The 21,677-nt window shown below is 36.7% G+C and overlaps 3 protein-coding genes across 6 annotated transcripts; 2 read left to right on the top strand and 1 right to left on the bottom strand.

Moving 5' to 3' along the window:
* The first annotated feature begins 5,593 nt into the window (after positions 1-5,593).
* LOC120180043 (probable ADP-ribosylation factor GTPase-activating protein AGD6) lies at positions 5,594-12,677 on the top strand. Of its 3 annotated transcripts, XM_039185471.1 has the most exons (6): positions 5,594-8,571; positions 8,815-8,885; positions 9,014-9,071; positions 11,530-11,563; positions 11,658-11,873; positions 12,410-12,677. In XM_039185471.1, exon 1 carries the CDS (start codon positions 6,172-6,174, stop codon positions 7,636-7,638), a length of 1,467 nt encoding a protein of 488 aa, XP_039041402.1. In that variant the 5' UTR covers positions 5,594-6,171; the 3' UTR covers positions 7,639-8,571; positions 8,815-8,885; positions 9,014-9,071; positions 11,530-11,563; positions 11,658-11,873; positions 12,410-12,677. The 3 variants fall into 3 exon arrangements, with proteins under 3 accessions (XP_039041402.1, XP_039041404.1, XP_039041403.1); XM_039185473.1 differs by lacking the exons at positions 11,530-11,563; positions 11,658-11,873; positions 12,410-12,677 and adding exons at positions 9,916-10,177; positions 10,354-11,418 and having other exon boundaries at positions 7,649-8,571; XM_039185472.1 differs by lacking the exons at positions 11,530-11,563; positions 11,658-11,873; positions 12,410-12,677 and adding exons at positions 9,916-10,189; positions 10,354-11,274 and having other exon boundaries at positions 7,658-8,571.
* Positions 12,678-13,509: 832 nt separating this feature from the next.
* LOC120180076 (mitogen-activated protein kinase kinase 2-like) lies at positions 13,510-16,810 on the bottom strand. Of its 2 annotated transcripts, XM_039185495.1 has the most exons (10): positions 16,667-16,810; positions 16,475-16,566; positions 16,303-16,387; positions 15,957-16,103; positions 15,358-15,582; positions 15,093-15,275; positions 14,758-14,981; positions 14,418-14,463; positions 14,211-14,310; positions 13,510-13,820 (listed from the first exon to the last, which is right to left on the bottom strand). In XM_039185495.1, the coding sequence occupies exons 2-9, from the start codon at positions 16,555-16,557 to the stop codon at positions 14,221-14,223; spliced, it is 1,083 nt and encodes a 360-aa protein (XP_039041426.1). In that variant the 5' UTR covers positions 16,558-16,566; positions 16,667-16,810; the 3' UTR covers positions 13,510-13,820; positions 14,211-14,220. The 2 variants fall into 2 exon arrangements, with proteins under 2 accessions (XP_039041426.1, XP_039041424.1); XM_039185493.1 differs by having other exon boundaries at positions 13,511-13,820; positions 16,475-16,810.
* Positions 16,811-19,476: 2,666 nt separating this feature from the next.
* Positions 19,477-21,243, top strand: LOC120180039 (WD repeat-containing protein VIP3-like). Its single transcript, XM_039185469.1, has 2 exons — positions 19,477-19,875; positions 20,474-21,243. Exons 1-2 carry the CDS (start codon positions 19,525-19,527, stop codon positions 21,086-21,088), a joined length of 966 nt encoding a protein of 321 aa, XP_039041400.1. The 5' UTR covers positions 19,477-19,524; the 3' UTR covers positions 21,089-21,243.
* The last annotated feature ends 434 nt before the right edge of the window (positions 21,244-21,677 follow it).

Here is a 21,677-nt window from a genome sequence, read left to right as displayed (position 1 = left end):
TTACAGCCTATCATTTCCTTACCTATTACTGTCTCTCCAAAGCCGGCTAGCACTGTCCCAATTCCTAGGGAGGGTGATGGGAATAACCTAAATAACTCTGATGAATTACCTTCCTCCTTATCTCAGCACTCTAGTCCGTGCAAAACACCTTCCACCACTACCAAAAATGCACCTAACAATGACCCTGAAACCATAACTCCCCAACCGAAACAACTCAATGTTTACTCAAGAAGAAGGAAAGATGTTGCTGAAGAAATCAGTCAGCCTAGCATTTGCCAAGAACCAGATTCGGATCCTGTTGCAGCTGAAACAAAAGGTAATGATGGTTACCAAGAGGCTACTACTGTTGATCTTGATGACTTTCCTATTACTATTAGGAAGGGGGTAAGAAAATGCACTGCTCATCCCATAAATAAGTATGTTGCATATGGGAAATTACAGTCTAATTTTAGGGCCTTCACTGCCAACATTAACACTGTGAAAATCCCAAGAAATGTGACAGAAGCATTTTAATCTCCTGAGTGGAAAAAGGTTGTGGAAGAAGAGATAAAAGCGTTGCAAAAGAATAAGACATGGAGTTTGACAGATTTTCCAAAAGGGAATAGAGTTGTTGGATGCAGGTGGATATTCACAGTCAAATATCATTCGGATGGGAGTGTGGAAAGATACAAGGCAAGACTGGTTGCTAAAGGTTTTTCTCAGTCCTATGACATCGACTACCAGTAGACTTTTGCACCCGTTGCAAAATTGAATACCATCAGAATATTGTTATCAGTAGTTGTTAACATGGACTGGAAATTGCATCAGCTGTACATAAAGAATGCTTTTCTGAATGGGAACCTTGAAGAAGAGGTATACATGGAGGTCCCCCCCGGATTAGAAGCAAAGGTCACTAAGAAAACTGTGTGCAAGCTCAATAAATCCTTATATGGCTTAAAACAGTCTCCCAGGGCTTGGTTTGATCGATTTGCTAAGGCTATGACACAGAATGGTTTCAAACAAAGCCAAGCGGATCACACATTATTCAGAAAAATTACACCGAGTGGTAAGATAACCCTCCTAATTGTCTATGTAGATGATATGATTATAACTGGCAGTAATATAGAAGAAATAGAAAAACTAAAGATGAATCTTGTAAAGGAGTTTGAAACCAAGGATTTAGGGAGTATGAGGTATTTCCTGGGTATGGAAGTTGCAAGGTCCGAGGAAGGGCTGGTCATAAACCAGCGTAAATATGTTTTGGATCTTCTTGCAGAAACTGGGATGCTCGACTGCAAACCAGTTGAAACTCCAATGGAGCCAGGCTTAAAATTTTGCAAGGAAATGACTGGAAATCCAGTGAACAAGGAAACCTACCAAAGGTTAGTTGGGAAGTTAATCTACCTTTCACTGATCAGGCCTGATATTGCATACTCAGAGAGCATTGTCAGCCAACATATGAGTGATCCTCGAGAAGAACATTTGGAAGTTGTTAACAGAATTTTAAGGTTCTTGAAATTTACCCCAGGAGCTGAACTTATATTTAGAAAAAAAAACAAGACAGAACAATGAAGGTTTATACGGATGCAAGCTGGGGAGGTGAATTAACTGATAGAAGGTTAGTTAGTGGCTACTGTACCTACGTTTGGGGTAATTTGGTTGGAATATATGGTTTTCTGGTGTGTTTGGCCATTTGACAAATTTCACAGGAAAACAAAGATGGATCTTTATTAATGAATAAGTTCGGTAACATTTTGGAAAGATAGAAAAAATTAGGATGGCCTAATCTAGAATGCCATAACATAATTTTATTGGTATTGAGATCAGAAGATAAAATTGGTTTCCTAAGAGCACTGGATAAGGCATGATTATGAGATACTTTACCTCCAAGGGTGTACAATCCTTTGCCCAGCCTAGCACTGCCAATCACCCTCTTCGAGCCATGTGCCTGAAAAATGCAACCACCTGTACCAAACACAACATTACAACCAAAATATTTAATTAATTTTCTAACTGACAACAGATTGCATGAAAGTCTAGGAACATAGAGGACATTATGAAGTAGTAGATTTTTGTTTAATGTAACAGAACCACTCCCTTTGATTGTAGTAAGAGAGCCATCTGTTATTTTGATAGAAGCTGGTAAGCTGCTTTCACTATATTCCTCCAAGAGATCAATATTTCCTTTCATATGATCTGATGCACCCGAGTCTATTATCCATTGTACCGAGGAAGCATATGGATTATTTTTATTAGTAGTAGTATAAGTCACATTTGTAGGCTTGGCTGTCATACTGCTCAAAATCTGTTGCAGTTCCTCTATCTGTTTCTTGCTAAAACTGCTTGAGGAATCATCTTGAGAGGCAATATGAGGCTCCTTTTGAAACTTGGACCGTGTGGGCTACCAATCGATTGGTTTTCTGTGCAGCTACCAACATTGATCTATCATATGGCCTGGCTTCTTACAATGTTCACACCAAAGGCGATTTTTCCTCTGTTACTTTGAAAATTTGAAATTTGAAATCTAAAAATCAGATTGAGAGGGGCTGGTCTGGGAAGTGATTTCGGATGTTGAGGGATCCGTATTAGCCATGAAAAAAAATAGAGTTGAATAGGAATTGATTTAAAGAGAAGCGGAAATCAGATTGATCGCTCTAACCTGATACCATGTAGAAAACAGACTGTATAGAAAACAGACTGTAGAAAACAGACAAGTCTGTTATTTTTATTCTTGTGTACATTCAGTAGAACATATTACATATTTATATACAAATTATGCCTCTAAACTAGAAAACTCTAAGAAAGGAAACTAATCCTAGGAGATGTAATCCCTTGAAATAAGGGATTGAAAAACAGAAAATACTTACAAAATCTCTTAACTTAAGGGATTGACAACTCATTTCTATAATTCCTACATCACCATCAAATACCATGCAGATGGCTCGATCGAGAGATACAAAGCAAGACTCGTAGCACGAGGCTTCACTCAGACATACGACCTTGACTGCGAGGAAACCTTTGCTCCTGTGGCCAAACTAAACACCGTACGTATCCTACTCTCACTAGCCGCCAATCTGGATTGGACTCTCAGATAGTTTGATGTGAAGAATGCGTTCCTAAATGGTGAGCTAGAAGAAGAGGTGTTTATGGAAGTTACTCCAGGCTTTGATGAATTGAAGAAGGATGGCAGGGCTTCAAGCTAAAAAAATCCATTTATGGATTGAAACAATCTCCGAGAGCCTGGTTCGAGAGATTCACGAGAGCTGTGAAACAACATGGTTACACTCAGGCCCAGTCCGATCATACTATGTTCTGTAAACACAATAATGGTAAAATTTTTATTTTAATTGTGTATGTAGATGACATTGTTATGACAGGAGATGTCACAGTAGAGTTGGAGTCGCTGAAGAACTTATCCAACCAGTTTGAAGTCAAGGATCTAGGACAACTCAAATATTTCCTTGGAATGGAGGTGGCTAGATCCTCAAAAGGTATAATTATCTCACAAAGGAAATATGTCCTCGATATCTTGAAAGAGACCGGATTACTCGGATGTAAACCAGTGGCGACTCCTATTGATCTGAATCAAAAACTCGAAAAAGAAAATGGTGTTGAGCCTGTGGACAAGAATCAGTATCAGAAGTTGGTGGGGAAACTGATTTATTTGGCTCATACGAGACCAGATATTGCATTTGCTGTGAGCTTGGTTAGTCAGTTTATGCATTGTCCCTCAGAAAAACACTTCAAGGCTGTTTACTGGATTCTTCATTACTTGAAAGGGAGTCCAGGTAAAGGAATCATGTTTTCGAAGAATGGAAGTCGAAGAGTGGAGATCTTCACTGATGCTGATTGGAGCGGAAGTTCTACAGACAGAAGATCTACAACCGGTTATTGCTCCTTTGTCTGGGGCAACTTAGTTACTTGGAGAAGCAAGAAGCAACCAGTTGTCTCTAGAAGCAGTGTGGAGGCCGAGTTCAGAGCCATGGCACAAGGAGTATGTGAGTTGTTATGGCTTAGGAGAATCTTGGAGGAGCTGAAGGTTGAAGGAGATAAACCGATGAAGTTATATTGCGACAAAAAATCGGCAATCAGTATTGCTTAGAATCCTGTACAGCATGACAGAACCAAACATGTTGAAATAGATCGACATTTCATCAAGGAGAGGCTGGAAAATGGCGATATCTGCATACCATTTGTTCCATCATCAGAGCAGCTCGACGATGTTCTCACCAAGGGACTGTTTACTACGATGTTCAAAGGATTTCTGTCCAAGCTGGGAATGATCGATATCTATTCTCCAACTTGAGGGGGGTGTCGAGAATATCTAAATTAAATATTAGGATTGTTAACTAGATATTTTATTCTGTTAGTTATTAGATAGGATCAGTTTTAATTAGATAGAATCAGTTTTTTATTATGTTAGTTATTAGATAGGATCAGTTTTAATTAGATAGAATCAGTTTTATTCTGTTGCTAATTTTATGCATCTTTTTATGTAAAGTTGTTACATTGTAAACTCTATTGAAGTCAACCATATTCGGAAGAAATAAAATAGATTCATTCAGAACAAGTTTTTTTCGACTTTACAAAGGACTCTTTCTGATACTCGATCAAGGTTGAGTAATGATGCCCAGGGGTTCAGGTAGGTCCATTGCTTCGAGATTTGTGGGGATAAGGGGCTTGCATTATTATGGTGATGGTAGTAGTAGGCTTTGTCAGTATTCTGTTACTACTATAACATAATTAATCAACTGGAAATGTTTTCTTCTTTGTTTTTTTGCTATGATGTGGAGGATATACTAAATAAGATGTCAGGCTTTTATTTATGCCTCTGATGTTCTTTTTGTTTCCCATTCGAGTTGTATATTTGTTTTTGAGTTTCTTATTCTATTTTGAGCATGGTGTTAAGGATATTTCCAGGGTGAGTAACAATAAATTTTTGGCAACCCTTTGTTGTTTCTTTCATGTTCATTTATTTGTTGTACCCACATTATATCATTCGATGCTATATTGCCCTTTTTTGGCATGCTGGTTTGGTTGAGATCTAAATCTTCTGAATGCCTGATATGGGGGTTTAGATTAGGATGAGGTGCTTACTGCATAAGACGTCTAAACTATTGCCTTATAGGAGCATTTACGGTTACGAAAATGTAGAGCCACTACATTTTGTAAACTGTGATTTTGAACTGAATGGTAAATCATATGATTTGATTCATCCTGAAAATAATGTTTGAGAGTTAGAATACTTTAGTATTGATTTAACCTTATCTTCTTACTAAGATCCATACACATGATTTTTGGACACATAAAGAATGAATGTTTATTGGGGGTTTGGGGCCACTGCTAGTGAAATGTAACTTCCTTAATAGATGATCATAATGGTGGCTATGCAGAAATTGTGTGAGGGGATTTCTTGTTTGAAAGTTGCTTCAAGCTTTCTATTTGTAGCATTTCGTGAACTGAACCTTTATATTTATTTTTAACATTTTGATGTATCATATTCTTGATTTTCTATTGTCAAAATGAGCTGATTCAATTGATTTTTTACAATAGAAATTTTACACTTGATATATAGACATAGTAAGAGAAGTCAAAAAGCTAGTGAGAGAAGGTCCCGTCTCTCTCTTGGTGTATTTTTTTTTCAAACTCGATTCCCTCTCCCTTCTATCTAGGTTGGGAATTTCAGTGGTCGTATCACCGTTATCACCTTTCGTTGTCCACTGTCACCATTCGCCGTCCGTCGCCGCACTCCGATCTTCGTTCGACGCCGTTTTTCTTAGGGAATATCATTTGTTTATGAAGATTCCAAATCTGAGCTTAGATTTGCGATAAATTCTTTCAATCGACGCAGATCTTAACTCTATTCACTACCAATTTTTATCGCCAACTGCCGTCCGTGTTTAGCACCGTCTCACATCCAAGCTCTGCGTCTTTTGGTGATCACAACCCCCTTATCATAGAGTCGAGTTTCGTTGCTGCTCTCCGAGACTACTATTTCTTTTAAAACCTGGTCTCGCAGACACCTATGTGAAACATCATCGTCTTTGGTTTTGTCGAGTCGATTGTGCTTGCAGTCTGCTCAAGGTTTTTGAGAAATAGGGAAAGGACTCAAAATTGAAGGAAGCCAAGGGAAAAGGCAAGCAAGCTGGAGGTGGAAGTGATGAAACTGCTTCAAAGGGTAAAGGGAAAGACATGAAGGGAGATGGCATTGGCACTTGCACTTATGTTAAAGCGAGGCACATCTTGTGCGAGAAGCAAGGGAAGATAAATGAAGCGTACAAGAAGCTACAAGATGGTTGGCTTAGCAACGATGATAAGGTCCCACCGACTAAATTTGCAAAGAAATATATGGAGACTGAGAGCACTAAAGGGATTTTTCCATTACCACAGCTTCCTTCGCAAAATTATGGAATTACGAAATCTATATCCCTCGCGGGATCGTCTCGGATCCGAGGTATGGTGGTCTCAGGGAGTTTTTACGCCCACTCACCTTTGGGTTTAGCCAAACGAGAGGGAAGACTAAGGTTAAAGGCTCCGTCCGAGAACTTTGCTTCAAGGTCGGCAGCTACAAGCCGATTACAGTTTCTACAATCTCAACAAAGTAACAAAATTTGTGTTGACTATAAAAATAAAAATCCACAGTGGGCTTTGGTAACCTACGGTGTTTTCATGTGCTCAGAATGTTCCTGCAAACACCAAGGCTTAGGTATACATATCTCGTTCGTTCAATCTGTTAACATGAACTCTTGGTCAGACATCCAGATTAAGAAAATGGAATCAAGTACCAATGACAAGCTCAACTCTTTTTTGGCACAATATGGTATTCCCAAAGAAATTGATATCGCTATCAAGTATAACACTATTGTTGCGAGTATTTATCGTGATCGTATGCAAGCTCTCGCCGAAGGCCGTGTATGGAAGAATCCACCAGTTATGAAGGAATCTGTCAATGGTGATTCTGGTGGTAATCAGAAGCAATCGGCAAGTGCTTTTAGATCAGGAAATTATCAAGGTTGTATAATGGGAGGTATTATGGTGAAGTCGAGGTCAAGTGAGGACAAGCATACCAGATCCCGATTGGATGTTTCGTCGACAAATAAGGAGACTTTTTTGGCCAGCAGAAAGGCGGACAATAAATTTAGGCCTGAAGGTTTGCCTCCTTCACAACGAAGAAATTATGGGATTGGGAAGCGAGCTTTAGTAGAGGCATCAGCAGCTCAACCTGCCGAATATGTTGTCCACGCTAGAATCAAGGAGTTTAGCACAAAGGGGTGTAGTGGTAACAACTCTGATGAAGGAGCAAGAACTGAGAGATTCGAATTTAATAATTGGTGGAAGGAAGGCCATACAAATGTTAGTAATGGGTACAGAAGTGGATGCTTCACGTTATTCATTAAAAACCTACCAGAGAAGATCCATTGGAAGAGACTTGGATCTTTATTTTGCACTCACGGTCATGTTATTGATGCCTTCATTCCTAACAAAAGAAATTCGAAAGGGGTTCGTTTTGGGTTCATTCGCTTTGCAACAATTGAAGAATCAAGGAAAGCGATATCAAAGATGAATGGTGCTCATATTTACGACAGCAAAATTAGAGTCTCTTTGGCTAAATATAAACCTCGACAATCTTATTGGAGAAAGTCTTCGACATTTGTTTAACGTAAGTCTGAGATGGAAGATGTTTCGAGTAATAAACAATGTGAAGTTGAGGGTTTTGTAGATGAAGATAAACTTCACGTGTTGAGTAACTGTCTTGTGGGGTGGTGCAAGAACTTTACCAAAATCGGTGATCTTGCTAACCAAATGCAAGCCAAAGGACTAGCTGGTTTCACGCTAATGAGAGCTACTGGAAATGTAGTTCTAGTGGTTTTTGAAGACTATGATTCGTTGAGAAGCGTAAAGGATGATAAATTAAAGACTCTTGCAAAATGGTTTTCTAGAGTTGAAACTTGGTCAGAGAGTCTGGTGGTGGAGTGTCGTCGCTTGTGGTTAGTTTGCGAAGGTGTTCCTTTTCACGCTTGGAATTGAGATACTTTCAAAAACATTACAGTTAAGTAGGGAAAATTATTAGCAATTGACAACAGCTGTGAGTTTCCATCGTCCTTTGATCGAGCTAAAATTCAAATACTCACAAAGGCTCAAGTGAGAATTGATGAGTTGATGGAGTTGAAAGTCGGTGCTAATTTATTCAAAATCATGGTGCATGAAGTTGATCCTTCCTTCAAACCAAATTCTTGGGTCCCTGAAGATTGCGATATTTCATTAGAACTTGTTCCTTCAATTGGATCGTAACTGTTCGGCAGCTGTATTCAGAAGCGTTTCTTTTAGTTTTTTTGTTGTTGCAAGTGTTGGTTTTTATTTTGTTATGTTCTTTTGCAACTTGAGGCGTTTCTTCTCATTATCTTGAAGGGCTTGTTTACTCCGACTATTGTTACGCTTGTCTTGTCCTTTTTTTGGGTTTCAGCCTTGACATTAAGTTTGTCAATGTGTTTAACTTCGTATTTCACTCTTTTTCAGCCTTTCATAACACAGATGGATGATGATGAAATCTGTGAGGAAATTAGTAAGCTAGAGGAGAAGCTCAATGAACAGGTAGTTTCTCAAAGGAATTATCGACTCCAATATGCAATCTTGTATCTACATTTTCTTTTTTCTTCACACTTTACAGTGAAGGTTTCATTCTTTATTTTATGATAATTGCCTTTGGATATAAACGAATTGCGTCCTTTTTCTATGCTTCACTGATATTTTTGTTGTTGGGCTGTCCATCATAAAGTTCAGAACTTGTTCTGAGAAGTTCATTTTTATAATTTTTTGTTTTTTTTAATGCAATAGGTTTCAAGGAAGAAAGTCTTGCTTGATAATCTGTTGAAAACTGTCTCAGAAACAAGAACACTTCAGGAGAAGTATTATTTCATCCTTTCTCTCCATATAGTTTTGAATTCATTTTCCTTTGAACATAGTCATTGGTGCCTAGCGTATGTATAAACATATCATTTTTTTTTATAAATAAAAGATATCATTTTTTATATAGGGAATTTGAACAAAATGCTCTTGACAAGCTTGTCACGATGGCTTATGAAAAGTACATGGTAATTCTTTTAATATCCAGTCTCCTGTTTGTTTGTTTGTTTTTTTTTTTTTTTGCACACATATAATGACAATGTTAAATATCTTGAATGCACAGAACCAAGTCTGTATGAAAGCACTTCAATACAAGGATATAGAAACCAGTCTTTAGTCTAGAATAAAGTCCAAGGATTTCAAGGAAATAATTGTCTGGGTGGATTAAAACTAACAAAGTAAGAAAGAAAAGATGGAAATTGGTGGGATGACAATATTGTTAACCTCCACCAACTCAAAGTTGATAAAAATCTTCTATATCACAGGAGTGAACTACCTCCTATAACGTAGTTCAAACTCCTTATAGTATTCAAATAGTGAAGAGACAACATCTCAAGATGATCCCTGAGATTTCTTTTGGCTGTTATCTGAGTTCAAGTGGATAATGCTTCTCCAGTTATTGTTATCTGATATCTGGAATTTGTGTCAACCATGAGTATAACGTGGTTGAAAAACCAAGGTTTTGGTACTTTCTTCTCCCTCTTCCTGGTATACACATTTAGATGTTCTCGTTATTTTTTTCACCTTTTGAGTCTTGGGGGTTTAGATTTTTCTAAAAGCATTTTGAAGAATTTAGCCATCAGAACTTTAGCTGATAAATCTTATGTTTTTCTCCCTACTAGAGCTTCTTACTAAGGCGGATAAATTTGCTTTGTTCTCTCTGTTTATGTTACAGCTTTTAATTTTCAATTGAAAATTTTATGCTAACAAAGTTGGACTGTTGATTATCCCAGTTATCATGCTATGTACCGACTTATTATGATATCATGCTGGTATTATATTTTTAATAATTTATTAATAATCTTTTCATATAGTTGTTGGGGTCCTAATGCTTCTGGTGGGAAGAGTTCCGGTAACAAAATGATGAAGCAAGCTGCATTAGCATTTGTTAAACGGACATTAGATCGATATCATAAATTTGAAGATACAGGCCAGAGCTTCTTTGATGAGCCCATGCTTAGGGACATTTTTCTTTCTGGATATTCCCGGCTAAATAGTGCATGATTAGTAGATACTCCTACACACACTGAAACTGGGAAGCCATGTGCCAACAGCTCCACCCGTTCTCTGGAAGGTAGAACTTCAAGTATATACTTTGATGCTTATGGAGAGACTGAGAGCAGACATTTTAATTCCCTCATGTCTAATTGCGTCTGTTCATGTGTTTTTGGTCCATGTAATGTGATCCTCTGTAAAATGTTATTTATTGATACCTTTATACTCTGTCTTCTCACACAACTATTCTGGCAGGTCAAAATGGGGATAGTTATGCTGTTGATCTGCTTCCACCCACAAATCGGTTATCCGACCAAACTACTGTCAAAGATGACTCATGGTCTAACAGCGCAAAAAAGAGAGAGTTATTGCTGGAGGATGTAGTTGGTGGTACTATTGGTGCTTCTGTTGCCCAGCCAGGCATTGGAAGTCCTTTGTCGAGCATTACAAAAGGAAAGAGAAGTGAGAGAGACCGAGAGGGAAAGGGACTTGGTAGGGAGGTTTTATCTAGAAATGGGACTAATAAGATTGGTCGAAACCAATATCCAATGTTAAGGGAGAAAGGAAAATAAAAATAAAGCCCAAGCAGAAAACAACTCAACTATTTGTTTCTGTGAATGGCATTCTTGGCGAGATGTTGGAGCAACCCAAACTATCAACCTCCATATCTAAGTCAAATGAGATAACTACTGATGATAATGCCAACGAAAAAGATGATTTTGGTCTTGATGTGTTGGATGACTTGCAGCTACCAGGAAAAGATTTGGGTTCATGGTTAAACATTGATGATGACGGATTACAAGATCACGACTTCATGGGACTTGAAATTCCCATGGATGATCTTTCTGACTTGAATATGATGGTTTGAGTTCCTTCTGTGTATAGTCTTGTTCATTATACCGTTGACAAACAAAAAGATAATCATTGTCAGCAAGAGATTACTGTTTTGTGGATAGTTGTTTGACTGTCTGGTCCATAATTAGGTTACATAGATTCTTTATAGGCTCCTCCCGAAGTTGATTTTCTAGTGAACCCATTTGGATGTCTTGAATTTTTCTCTTAAGTTGATGACTTCGACTGTAGAGATATTTTTTCCCTAGAAGTTAGTAGGTCTTAGCGAAATTGTATCCTGGCTGTAGCCTTTACAAATCAGAGAGTAATGCTGAGGTTGTACATACATTTATATTCCCAATAAAATAGTTTTTTTGTTCAAAATAATTGTTTTCTGGTTTATTGGTCTTTACTTTCACTTGCCAGCTGCAACAGCCGTTCAAAGTTATATGCGATGTGGTAACTTCACTTAAGCTTTAAGGATAAGAGGTAAGAATGTTCAATTCAATAATTGGTCATGTTTTTACATATAGAAAAAGATGATTGCGTTACCAACTGGGGACTACTAATTCCTTCCTGCTTTATTAATTGAATATGCAGATTCTCGCATCAATAATCTCAGGAACTATACATGGTAAGATCCCTCGTGCTACAAGGTTGTTGCATCAAATTGGTGCTTCTTTTCACTGTGTTTCTAGAATGACTTCTTAGTTCTTACTGTGTTACAGATACTAGGTTATGCTTTAAGTTGTCATTTGCAATCAATTTTGGCATTGCACTCCTTGCTTCTCTCCCCCTCTCCTAGCATCTGTCGTAGTAAGAAGTCTAAAAGGGTTGCTGGTAAACTGTTCTCTTGGATTTCCTGATCGAGGGACTTATATACCTGGGATTGAACGATAGAATGCCATCCACCATCTTCTGATAAACCTGGCATTACCACTGAGGTAATCTTTGCTCTCCTGACTGTATAAACCTTTCCATGCATTTTATATCTCTGTTTATATTTTTGCAAGAGAAAATATCCACGCACACACTTTTCCATTCTAGTCATTACGTCTAGGACAGTGTCTAAGGCTTGGCAGTGCTTATGTTACGTAATGTTCATCAACATGCTTTATGTTATTAGATGCCTACGACAGGAGTGTCGTCTTGTTTTCTATCTTAGTTCAACAGAATTGTGCCGATCTTAGGGATTCATGGGGTGACCATCTCAACTCGGTTTTCTTTTTCAATTCACGATATCAAGATTTGAACACTAACTTTATTTAGGAGATCTAACCCTCTACCCAACAGACCAACTAGTAGTTGATAGTAAGTGTCCTTTCTTTTATTTATCATTTACATCATTATTAATGAAAGATTAAATAAGAGTTTATTAGTTTCATTAATTTAGTTATCTTTTATCTACAAATTCCATAATGATTCCGTCATGTATACCATTTTTGTTAATTGCCTTTTGATATCTGATTATTATTTACAGAATTGTATTTATCAGCGATGGTATGTATCAAGTTACAGCGAGATGTAATCTTTGAAGTACACCGAGATGCGTGGGAAGTTGTGCAGGCAAAATCAAGAGATCATCATCTTTTATGATCCTATATTGACAGATGACAATCATCCACAAAAACATGGCTGTTTCAACAATTGAAAACTGTGACCTTTGAATTTGTTTTGTGCCAACTCTTATGTTAAAAAGGCTTGTACTAAAATGTCTTGCAACGAGTAAGAAGCTGCGATCTCTTCTAAAATTTTAGGGTTAACTACACAATACCTATACTATCAGAAGTTTTGGTCTGTTTTAGTATCTCAACTTTTATTTTTTTTTTCAAAATTGTATCTACTATTTAGTTTTTGTTTCATTTTAGTATCTCCTTAAAAACTTAATATCAATTTTGATCTGTTCTAGTACTTAAGTTTTCAATTTTTCCCAAGACTTAATGTTAAATTTTGAACAAGGGTATTAAATGAAACAAAAATTAAAATTTAGGTATGATTTGAAAAAAAATGAAAGTTTAGGTACTAAAACTGACAATTTAGGTACAAAACTAGTAATTTACCCAAATTTTAAGTTGACGTTTTTGGTTTCTTTTAGCTTTGAGTGATTCAAACCCTCAGTCTTGGTTCATTTTACAACTTGCAACATTTAGAGATTGAATATCACCTCCTTTGGAATCCAATTCATAATATAATCTAATAGCAAATACGCTAAACTTATCAGATTTCCAAATCCAGTAGTCAACTTTTCCAGTTTTGTGAATGACAAATTAAGATAGTGTAAACTCTTCGCATTTCCAATATTGAAAGGCAACTCAATGAAGCTTTGATTACCTTTTAAATCCAGAATTCTCAAAGAAGGCATGGAGTCGAAGAATCCATCTGGGAGAAATTCCAGGGTAAGATGGTGGGTGACTGGTGTTCACTTTGGAACTAATACAACCAAAAAGGGAAATCCAGTTCCCCTCTTCCCATTTTGTGAGTTCTCGAAACTTAAGCGAATTTCATCTTAATCCAATTCAAAAAATTCGCAGAGTGATTCAATTAGTAAACATATAAAATCGAGAAAAATTAAAGACACGCGATGAATGCACCATTACAGGCCCCATCACCTAAACAGAGTGAAAGCAGTCGTCATATAGACAAAAAAATCCACTTTCCCTCAAATTCAGTACAATTCCTATTTCAGGACGTTTATAGAACTGTTCATGGATATATATGACAGCATTACCTATCAATTACGGAAAACTAACACGCAGCAATAAGCTGAAACTCAAACTCTGAGTCTTCGGGCAAGAAATTCTTTTATCATTAACTTTGGGCGTCATCTTCACAACATCTACTCAGATAAGTCCCACACTATAGTCGCAGCAACAACTACAAATAATCCGGGCCTGGGAAAATTTGTAAAAAGGTGGCAGCGTTAGTTTCACTAATAAATATTAGTTACAAAATCACACAAGAATAGTTTTTGCTTATATTAGAATCTTTCATTTATTTATTTTCCCACCGTTTGAGTTTCCAAATGCAAGAAAGTATTCTAAAATCTAAATCAACAGAAACCTAAAGAATTAAGTTAATATGTTTTAGATAGGAAGACAAGAAATTTTGTTCCATCATAGAGAAAACAACTCCTTTTAACAGATAAGCAGCAAAATCCTGTTATCAAATCATCAATCCAACATCAAGCGGGGCAAAATTCAATTCCAAAGACAGAGTTAGCAAGTATTATAGTGCAAACCCATATACCAAAGCTATGACACCAAGCTCAAGCATATGCATACCACATAGATTCTAAAGTGTTGCAAGTGGTGATCCAACATCGTTGAAGTAAGATGAGAGTTCAGCATTTGAGTCATCATACTTGTTCAAGAAAGGCAAATCCTGTATTCACATTGAAATCAGATGTGAAGCATCTTTAACATATATTTAATCAATTCTTTACTGCTTGAAAATAATGGAGCCACAGAGGAATCAAGATATTTACATACCAGCAGTTCCTGAGCCGACTTTCTCTCATTTGGGTCTTTTTTTAAACTAACATGGATAAATGAGAAAGTAATTAAAAAAATGAAGAAAAAAACCCCAAGGTTGGGCTTCGAGAACGTGTATGATCAAAACATACTATAAAATCCATCTGAAAAGAAAGTTATTACCAATCACAGAGCCTATCATTCTAGTAATGAAAGGAAATTGATAAATGATCTCCTTTGACAGAGTACTAATTCGAAGAGAACTTTTCCTCTAATACAAAACTAGCAAACTCATGAGCGCAAAAATATTCTAGAACATAAGGGAAGTGTATCAAGTAACTCAAAAAATAATCTTTACCATGCAGAGATAAACGAGTAAAACTCAGGAGAAAATTGATTTGAAGATGCACAAGGTGGTGGTTGTTCAACAATTTGTTCCATGAGCTCATAAAAATTTGTCCATCCTGCTGCCTGATCTGGAGGGGAATAAGGGAATTGACCAGTTGCACACTCGAGCAACACCAGTCCCAAGCTCCAAATGTCACTTTTATTGCCATAATTGCTACCAATAATTCTCTCAGGCTAGAAAAGAAGTGCATAGACATTAAAAGACTAATGAGTTTAGAACAAATAAGAACAACATAAAACACAGCAACTAAAAGAACAATATTTTAGTAAAATTAAATTACTTACAGACATATAGTTGTACGTGCCGACAAAAGTGTTAGCTAGTCCTAAGGTGCTCGTCATTATTACACTCACACCAAAGTCGGTGATTTTGACTTCTCCTCTGTGATTTATCAGTAAGTTGGATGGCTTTAGATCACGGTGGATAATGTGTCTTTCATGATGAAGATACATCAAACCGTTGAGCACCTGCATTAATAAGAAGAATTTCACACTGCATACCAGAACATTTGGATAGACTATTAGTGATTCAATGTTCAAATTTACAAACCTGCTTACATATCGCAGCTAGATAGGGTTCAGGAATTGATTTAACCTTTTTCAGGAAGTCTGCTAAGGATCCACCATCCATATACTCCAAGATGATTGAAATGCAGCCATTGTTATAGAAAGACTGATAACAAACAACAACATATGGACACTGGGAGGACTGGTTTATTTTCAATTCCTTTGCAATCTGCTTCCGAGCTGACTCCTCAATATTCATTTGAATAACCTAACAAAATATGGCATGTCAGAAATTAAGAGTTGCGAGGACAACACGGAGATGCAAAACTCATAAATCATTTCTATTCTAATTTATTTTTTTTAATTTTTCCGACTAGCTCCAATATTTAAAAAGCAACAACAAAATCTTTTTAGAAGAATCACTTCTATCAAATAGAGAAAGCCTGTACACGCTTCATTAATTCTTAGTTTAGCCTACAACAGTTGCCTTTCTATAACAGGAAATTGATTATAATACATTTGTCAATCAAGATTTCGGAGAGGTTATACAAATAATTCTTGCTTAACAAAAGAACATGGGAAATTATAATACAAAATACATGCGAAAAAAAAGCAGAAAATGTTGAACTCATGGAAATGTACCTTCAATGCAAAAAACTGGCCAGTCCATTTGTGTTGGACCAATTGCACAATCCCACCATTACCCTTGCCGATAACTTTAATGGCATCTATATCTTCTAAACTCAGCTGATTGTCATTGTCAACTTCTGATGCCTTAATAGGCGGAAGCTGATGCCACAGACACACACAGAAAGAACCAAATTTAGATTTTCGAAGCAAGATCTTTCTTTATTAAAAAAATCAAACAGTTTTCGTCAATTTGGTAATATCGATTTAACCAAGAGCAGTCTAGAGATACATAAAAAGTCAAAAAAATCCGAACAACGAAAAAAGACATCTAAGAAAGGGGAAAAAATTAAATTCTTACAACTTCAGGTTCGGATTGAGAGACAATTCTAACACCGTCCTTGTTGACGAGGAGATCGCCGTCTTTGAATGTGCCGCTTTCGGTTCTGCCATGAAAAGATTAATCACCAAAATCAAACTTCTAAAAAAGGAAAGTATAAACTTTGAATTATTGGCGTAATAACAATTATTACAGAAATTTGGAGAAGGAGGTCTCATCTGGAGGAGGAAGAGAGAGCTTCAAATTAGGGATTAAAGTTCCCTTTTCCTTCGGCATTTCTCTTTCGATTTCTTCTTTGTTTTAAAGCTGGTTGGATGGAAGTCGGTCTTGGTTAATCGTAAGGGCTTCGAATTGAGGGTTTTAAAGAAAGAGAGAAAGGGGGAGTTTCTTCTTCTTCTTCTTGATTTTGGAAACTGAAAGAAAATTGGTTATTGGAGAGTGATTTTATAGTTCGCAGAGAGACACATAGAGCAGCGACCAGTCTCCTCCGTTACACAGCTGGGCCTGCCTGCCTCCCCTCCCCTCCCCTCCCCTCCGTTACCCGCGCCTCTTTTTCCTAGGCTCATCATGAATTCATTATTCGATTTTAACTCAATTAATTAATTGGACTAAAATTGTGTTTGATTAATTATTAAATTAATTACTGATTAAATTTTTAAGATTTATTATTAATTAAGGGTAAACTACATAACGGTCATGGAACTTTTATGGACTTGCATTTTGGTCTCCCAACTTGTACAAATTGTAATACATTCACTAAACTTTTAGTTCATTTTCAGAGAGGTTCTTACTCATTTTTATCTGACTGACATGGAATGTTACCTCCCGTCCCCTTCTTCTCCTTCTTCTTCTTGACGATCCCAGCAACAATAAAAGATGATATGGAGCTATAAAACAACAAGGACAAGGAGACCAGATGCTTTCATTCTTCTGAAGTTAATATTTTGAGAAAAAAAGTATTATAATTATTTTGAGCAACATTTTTATTTTCTTAGTCATGCATTCAACAAGAAACACCTCTTATGCTTTGTATTGTCTGGTGTCAATACTAACTTTCTAGTCATTTGACTCTTTATCAACAAATCTTTGGATTTAGCAACCAGAAAAAAAATCCAATAACAAAACATAATGAAATTCTGTGTGTTTGAGATATGTGTTTCCAAACTGCTTGCTTCTGCTAACCCCAAAATGCTTACTGTCCTGGTTTACGCCACCGTCCAAAAAGTGTTGTTCGACCAAACAGGGAAGAGACCAAGGACAACGGGAATGGTTTTCAAGGATGAAAATGGGAACCTGCATCTGGCGTTTCTCACGAACAACCGAAGGAGTGAAGTGATTTTATCATGTGGTGCAATCGGAACTCCTCAGATGCTAATGCTCAGTGGTATTGGACCCCAGAAATTGAACATTTCAATGGTTTTGCACGATGAGTTTGTTGGCAAGGGCATGTTTGATAATCCCATGAAATCACTTTTCATCCCAAATAATCCACCGGTGGAACAGTCCCATAAACTAACCGGAGGGTTGTCATCTATGTTGGTGTTGACCATGATTTCGTCCTGACCCAAAACTTTAGCTTCATTTCTTCTCTGCACTGAATGCTGTGATACCTTAACTGAAGTCAAAGAGCGTTGAGATGCTCCATCCTGATCCGCAGTCTCATTTATATCTACAGCAAACGCTGCAGCATCTTGATTGAGAGCAGAGATGGACTGAAGGGGGTGGGTGCAGTTGCCTCACCCTAAAGTTTAAAATAGTGATACAGTTTTAGATTTTTTTCTATATATTTTTTATTGAAATCTGTTTTCACCCCTAAAATTTTAGTTTGCCCCTCAACATAAAATCTTGAGTCCGTTCTGATTGACAGTATATCTAATATATTAGTAAGGATAAAGTTATAGATTCAAGAATACTAAGAGAAGTAACAAGAATGTGTTGTTAAAGAGGAAGGTGTGAAATTCATGGTTTTTGTTGGTATAATCGTCAAGAAGAAGAAGAAGGTGTGTTAACGAGAGGTAACGTGTCACATCATATAAAACTAACGGGAGGTAACCTTTTCTAAAAACGAACAAAAAGTTCAATGAATGTATTGTAAGTGCCCTAAAAATTCGATGACCATTTATGTAGTTTACCCATTAATTATTTAGATTTAAAATTAATTAAATATTCAAAGTCATCCTATTAATCAAACATATTAAATATTATATATATTATATATATATATATATATTGTCACTCGACTATAATACAATATTTTGTTGAATTATTTGATTATTAAAAGTTACAAAACAATATCTTGATTATAAGGCATTGTTTTATCGAGTCATCCGACTATTAAAAGTTGGAAAATGATCATTCAACTATTTCTATATTTCAAAATTGTCCTCTGTATAAAAAATTGATGGTTATTTGAACTAAATGTTAACCTGCTAATCGAGAGATGACAAAATCATATTTTAATGATGTAAATTGACATCATCATTGCTTTCAAGAATTGACGACATAATGTTTCAAGTATTGGTTAGACGACATAATGTAAACGGATAGTCGATTCATAAAATATAATTCAAACGATTTTAGGATCGGATTTTATCATATCTTAGTCAATAGGTTAATATCTAAATCGTACGGTCGTCATTTTTTAAAGGAAAATGATGAGTTTGGGATATATTAATAATTTATTGACAATTTTATAGCTTTTAATAGTCGAATGAATTAATAAAACAACATAATATAATCGGGAATCATTTGTATACTTATTATTTTTAACCACATTACACCTAATAAATTTTTAAGATATAATCAAAACTGAACCTAAATGAAAAGTATATTTATATTAAACTTAAATTAATTTAATTAAAAATTTATAATCGATCAAATTAATTGAATTTTATATAATTATATTACTAATTAAAAAATTAATTCAATTAATGGTTAAAAAAATCAGTTCATCGGTTTGATTACGGATCAAATTAACCGATCTAATACTCCTAATATTTCCCATTTTTAATTGAATAAAATAATTTTTATTCCATGAACTTGACAGGCTTTTCCAACATGGTCCCTAAGTTTTTTTTTTCATGTTGGTCGAGGCCCAAAACTATAAAATGGACCATCCAATTTCCAATTCCACAAACACAAATCCCATAAATTGGAGCTCCGGAAAGTGATCAGAGGTAAAATTCAAAACCCACAAAAAAAAACCACTTGGAAAATCAACTAGCTAGGGTTCTCTTTACTGCAATGGCGAAATCAATGAAACTGGCGGGCTTAAAATCGGTGGAAAATGCTCACGACGAGTCCGTTTGGACTGCAACATGGGTTCCCGCCACCAACTCTCGCCCGCCCGTCCTCTTGACCGGGTCCCTCGACGAAACCGTTAAGCTGTGGAGGCCCGACGAGCTCGAGCTCGTTCGCACCAACACCGGCCACTGCCTCGGCGTAGTTTCGGTGGCCGCCCATCCTTCCGGCGTGATTGCCGCCTCGGCCTCGCTCGACAGTTTGGTCCGCGTGTTTGACGTTGACACCAACGCCACTATCGCTACTCTCGAAGCTCCTCCCTCTGAGGTCTGGCAAATGCAATTCAATCCCAAGGTAAGCGTTATTTTTACTCTTCAAGTGAGAAAGTAGGTTAATTCTGGAAATTGATTAATGTATTAATTTATGCAAATGAATTGTTTATTCAAATGAAACAGATTCAGATTGATTTATGGTTTATCAATACCTCGAATAGAGTCTAAATAGAGTAGCGCAGGAAAAATTGAGTCTTCCTTTGTAATGAATGATATTGTTCATTTTAAGGGTAACCTTTACCATTGGAACATTACATTAAATGAAGTTAAGTTTGGTAATTGGTAAGGTAAGCTCTTTCCAACATGTTATATAAAACATCCTGAGAATCTCACGTTAACAAAATTATCTGAAATGAGTTTGTATTTGCTACTTTTTTTGTGTGTGTGTGTAAATTCTCTCTTTTGGTCTTCGTCGAGGAGCTGACCTGGGATTCATTGGTGAACTGTTAACATCTTTTTGGTTTTCTGGTAGTCTTAGTCTTATTTTGGATATCATCTCTACTATTTACGAGGAATGATTTTCTCGATGATAACTTCTGATTTAGGTGCTATGGTACGGTCTAGTGTTTTTCTTCCAAATATGTTTTGGGTGGTTTTCTAAGCTTATCTTTCAAAATTAGGGTACGACACTTGCTGTTTCTGGTGGAGGTAGTGCATCAATCAAGTTGTGGGACACTGCAACATGGAGGTTGGTTTCAACTTTATCGGTCCCTCGTCCTGAAGGAGCCAAGCCCTCCGATAAAAGCAGCAACAAGAAGTTTGTACTCTCTGTTGCATGGAGTCCGGATGGAAGACGACTTGCTTGCGGCTCAATGGATGGCACAATTTCTGTTTTTGACATAGCTCGTGCCAAATTTCTACATCACCTTGAAGGCCATTACATGCCTGTTAGGTCGCTTGTGTTTTCTCCTGAACCAGATGGGCGGAAGCTATACTCGGCTTCAGATGACGGTCATGTGCACATCTATGATGCTGAGGGAAAAGCTATTATTGGGGCAATGTCTGGTCATTCTGGCTGGGTGTTGAGTGTGGATGTAAGTCCCGATGGAGAGGCTATTGCGACTGGCTCAAGTGATAAAACCGTAAGACTATGGGATTTTAGGATGAGAGCAGCTATACAGACAATGAGCAATCACTCAGACCAGGTCTGGGCAGTGGCGTTTCGACCTAGTGGTGGGGGTCGTCTTGCCAGTGTGTCGGACGACAAGAGTATATCACTGTATCATTGTTCCTAACATGATTAGCTTTATGAAACTTGGCTTTAGATTATGTACTGTTTATTTGTTTTCAGCCATGAAGAAACCTGTCCTGTGATTTTCGCTTTGTTTTTTTCTGGGAACATCATTGAATGCCTACTGTTGAGCATTTATTGAATAACTTTTGAACTTCAGACTAAAATATGTGACTAACAGATGATTTTGGTGCTGAGTAAAGCAATCTAGATCAAAATTTACATGATAAAACCACAAGCAAAATCAAGCATGCCAAATGCTCCACTTAGAGTTGTAGAGCTTTATTTTCCAAATCCTTCTTGAGCACATCCATAATGAGATCTTCCTTCACTTGCACTGGCGAATTAGTGTTTTAGAGCTCCAACTAGGAACAAAGTGAAAAAAAGAGTAAAATATTAGGACTGAAATCACTATTATATATTTATCTATGATAAGGCACTTAGTTGAGCAGATTTAAAACTTCTACTTTCAACCATGTATAAAGGTGAGGCCCTTATTTTAGCATATGAGAACATCATATCCTTAATCCCGATTGTTTTTTGAAAATATTAGACCCTTATTTGGTTATTTAAAAATATTGGACCGTTTTTTA

Source organism: Hibiscus syriacus, unplaced genomic scaffold, assembly GCF_006381635.1.
Source record: "Hibiscus syriacus cultivar Baekdansim isolate YM2019G1 unplaced genomic scaffold, ASM638163v2 tig00112488_pilon, whole genome shotgun sequence".
NCBI lineage: Eukaryota > Viridiplantae > Streptophyta > Magnoliopsida > Malvales > Malvaceae > Hibiscus > Hibiscus syriacus.
Note: the sequence above shows the minus strand (reverse complement) of the source record. Positions and strands in the feature narration are given on the sequence as shown.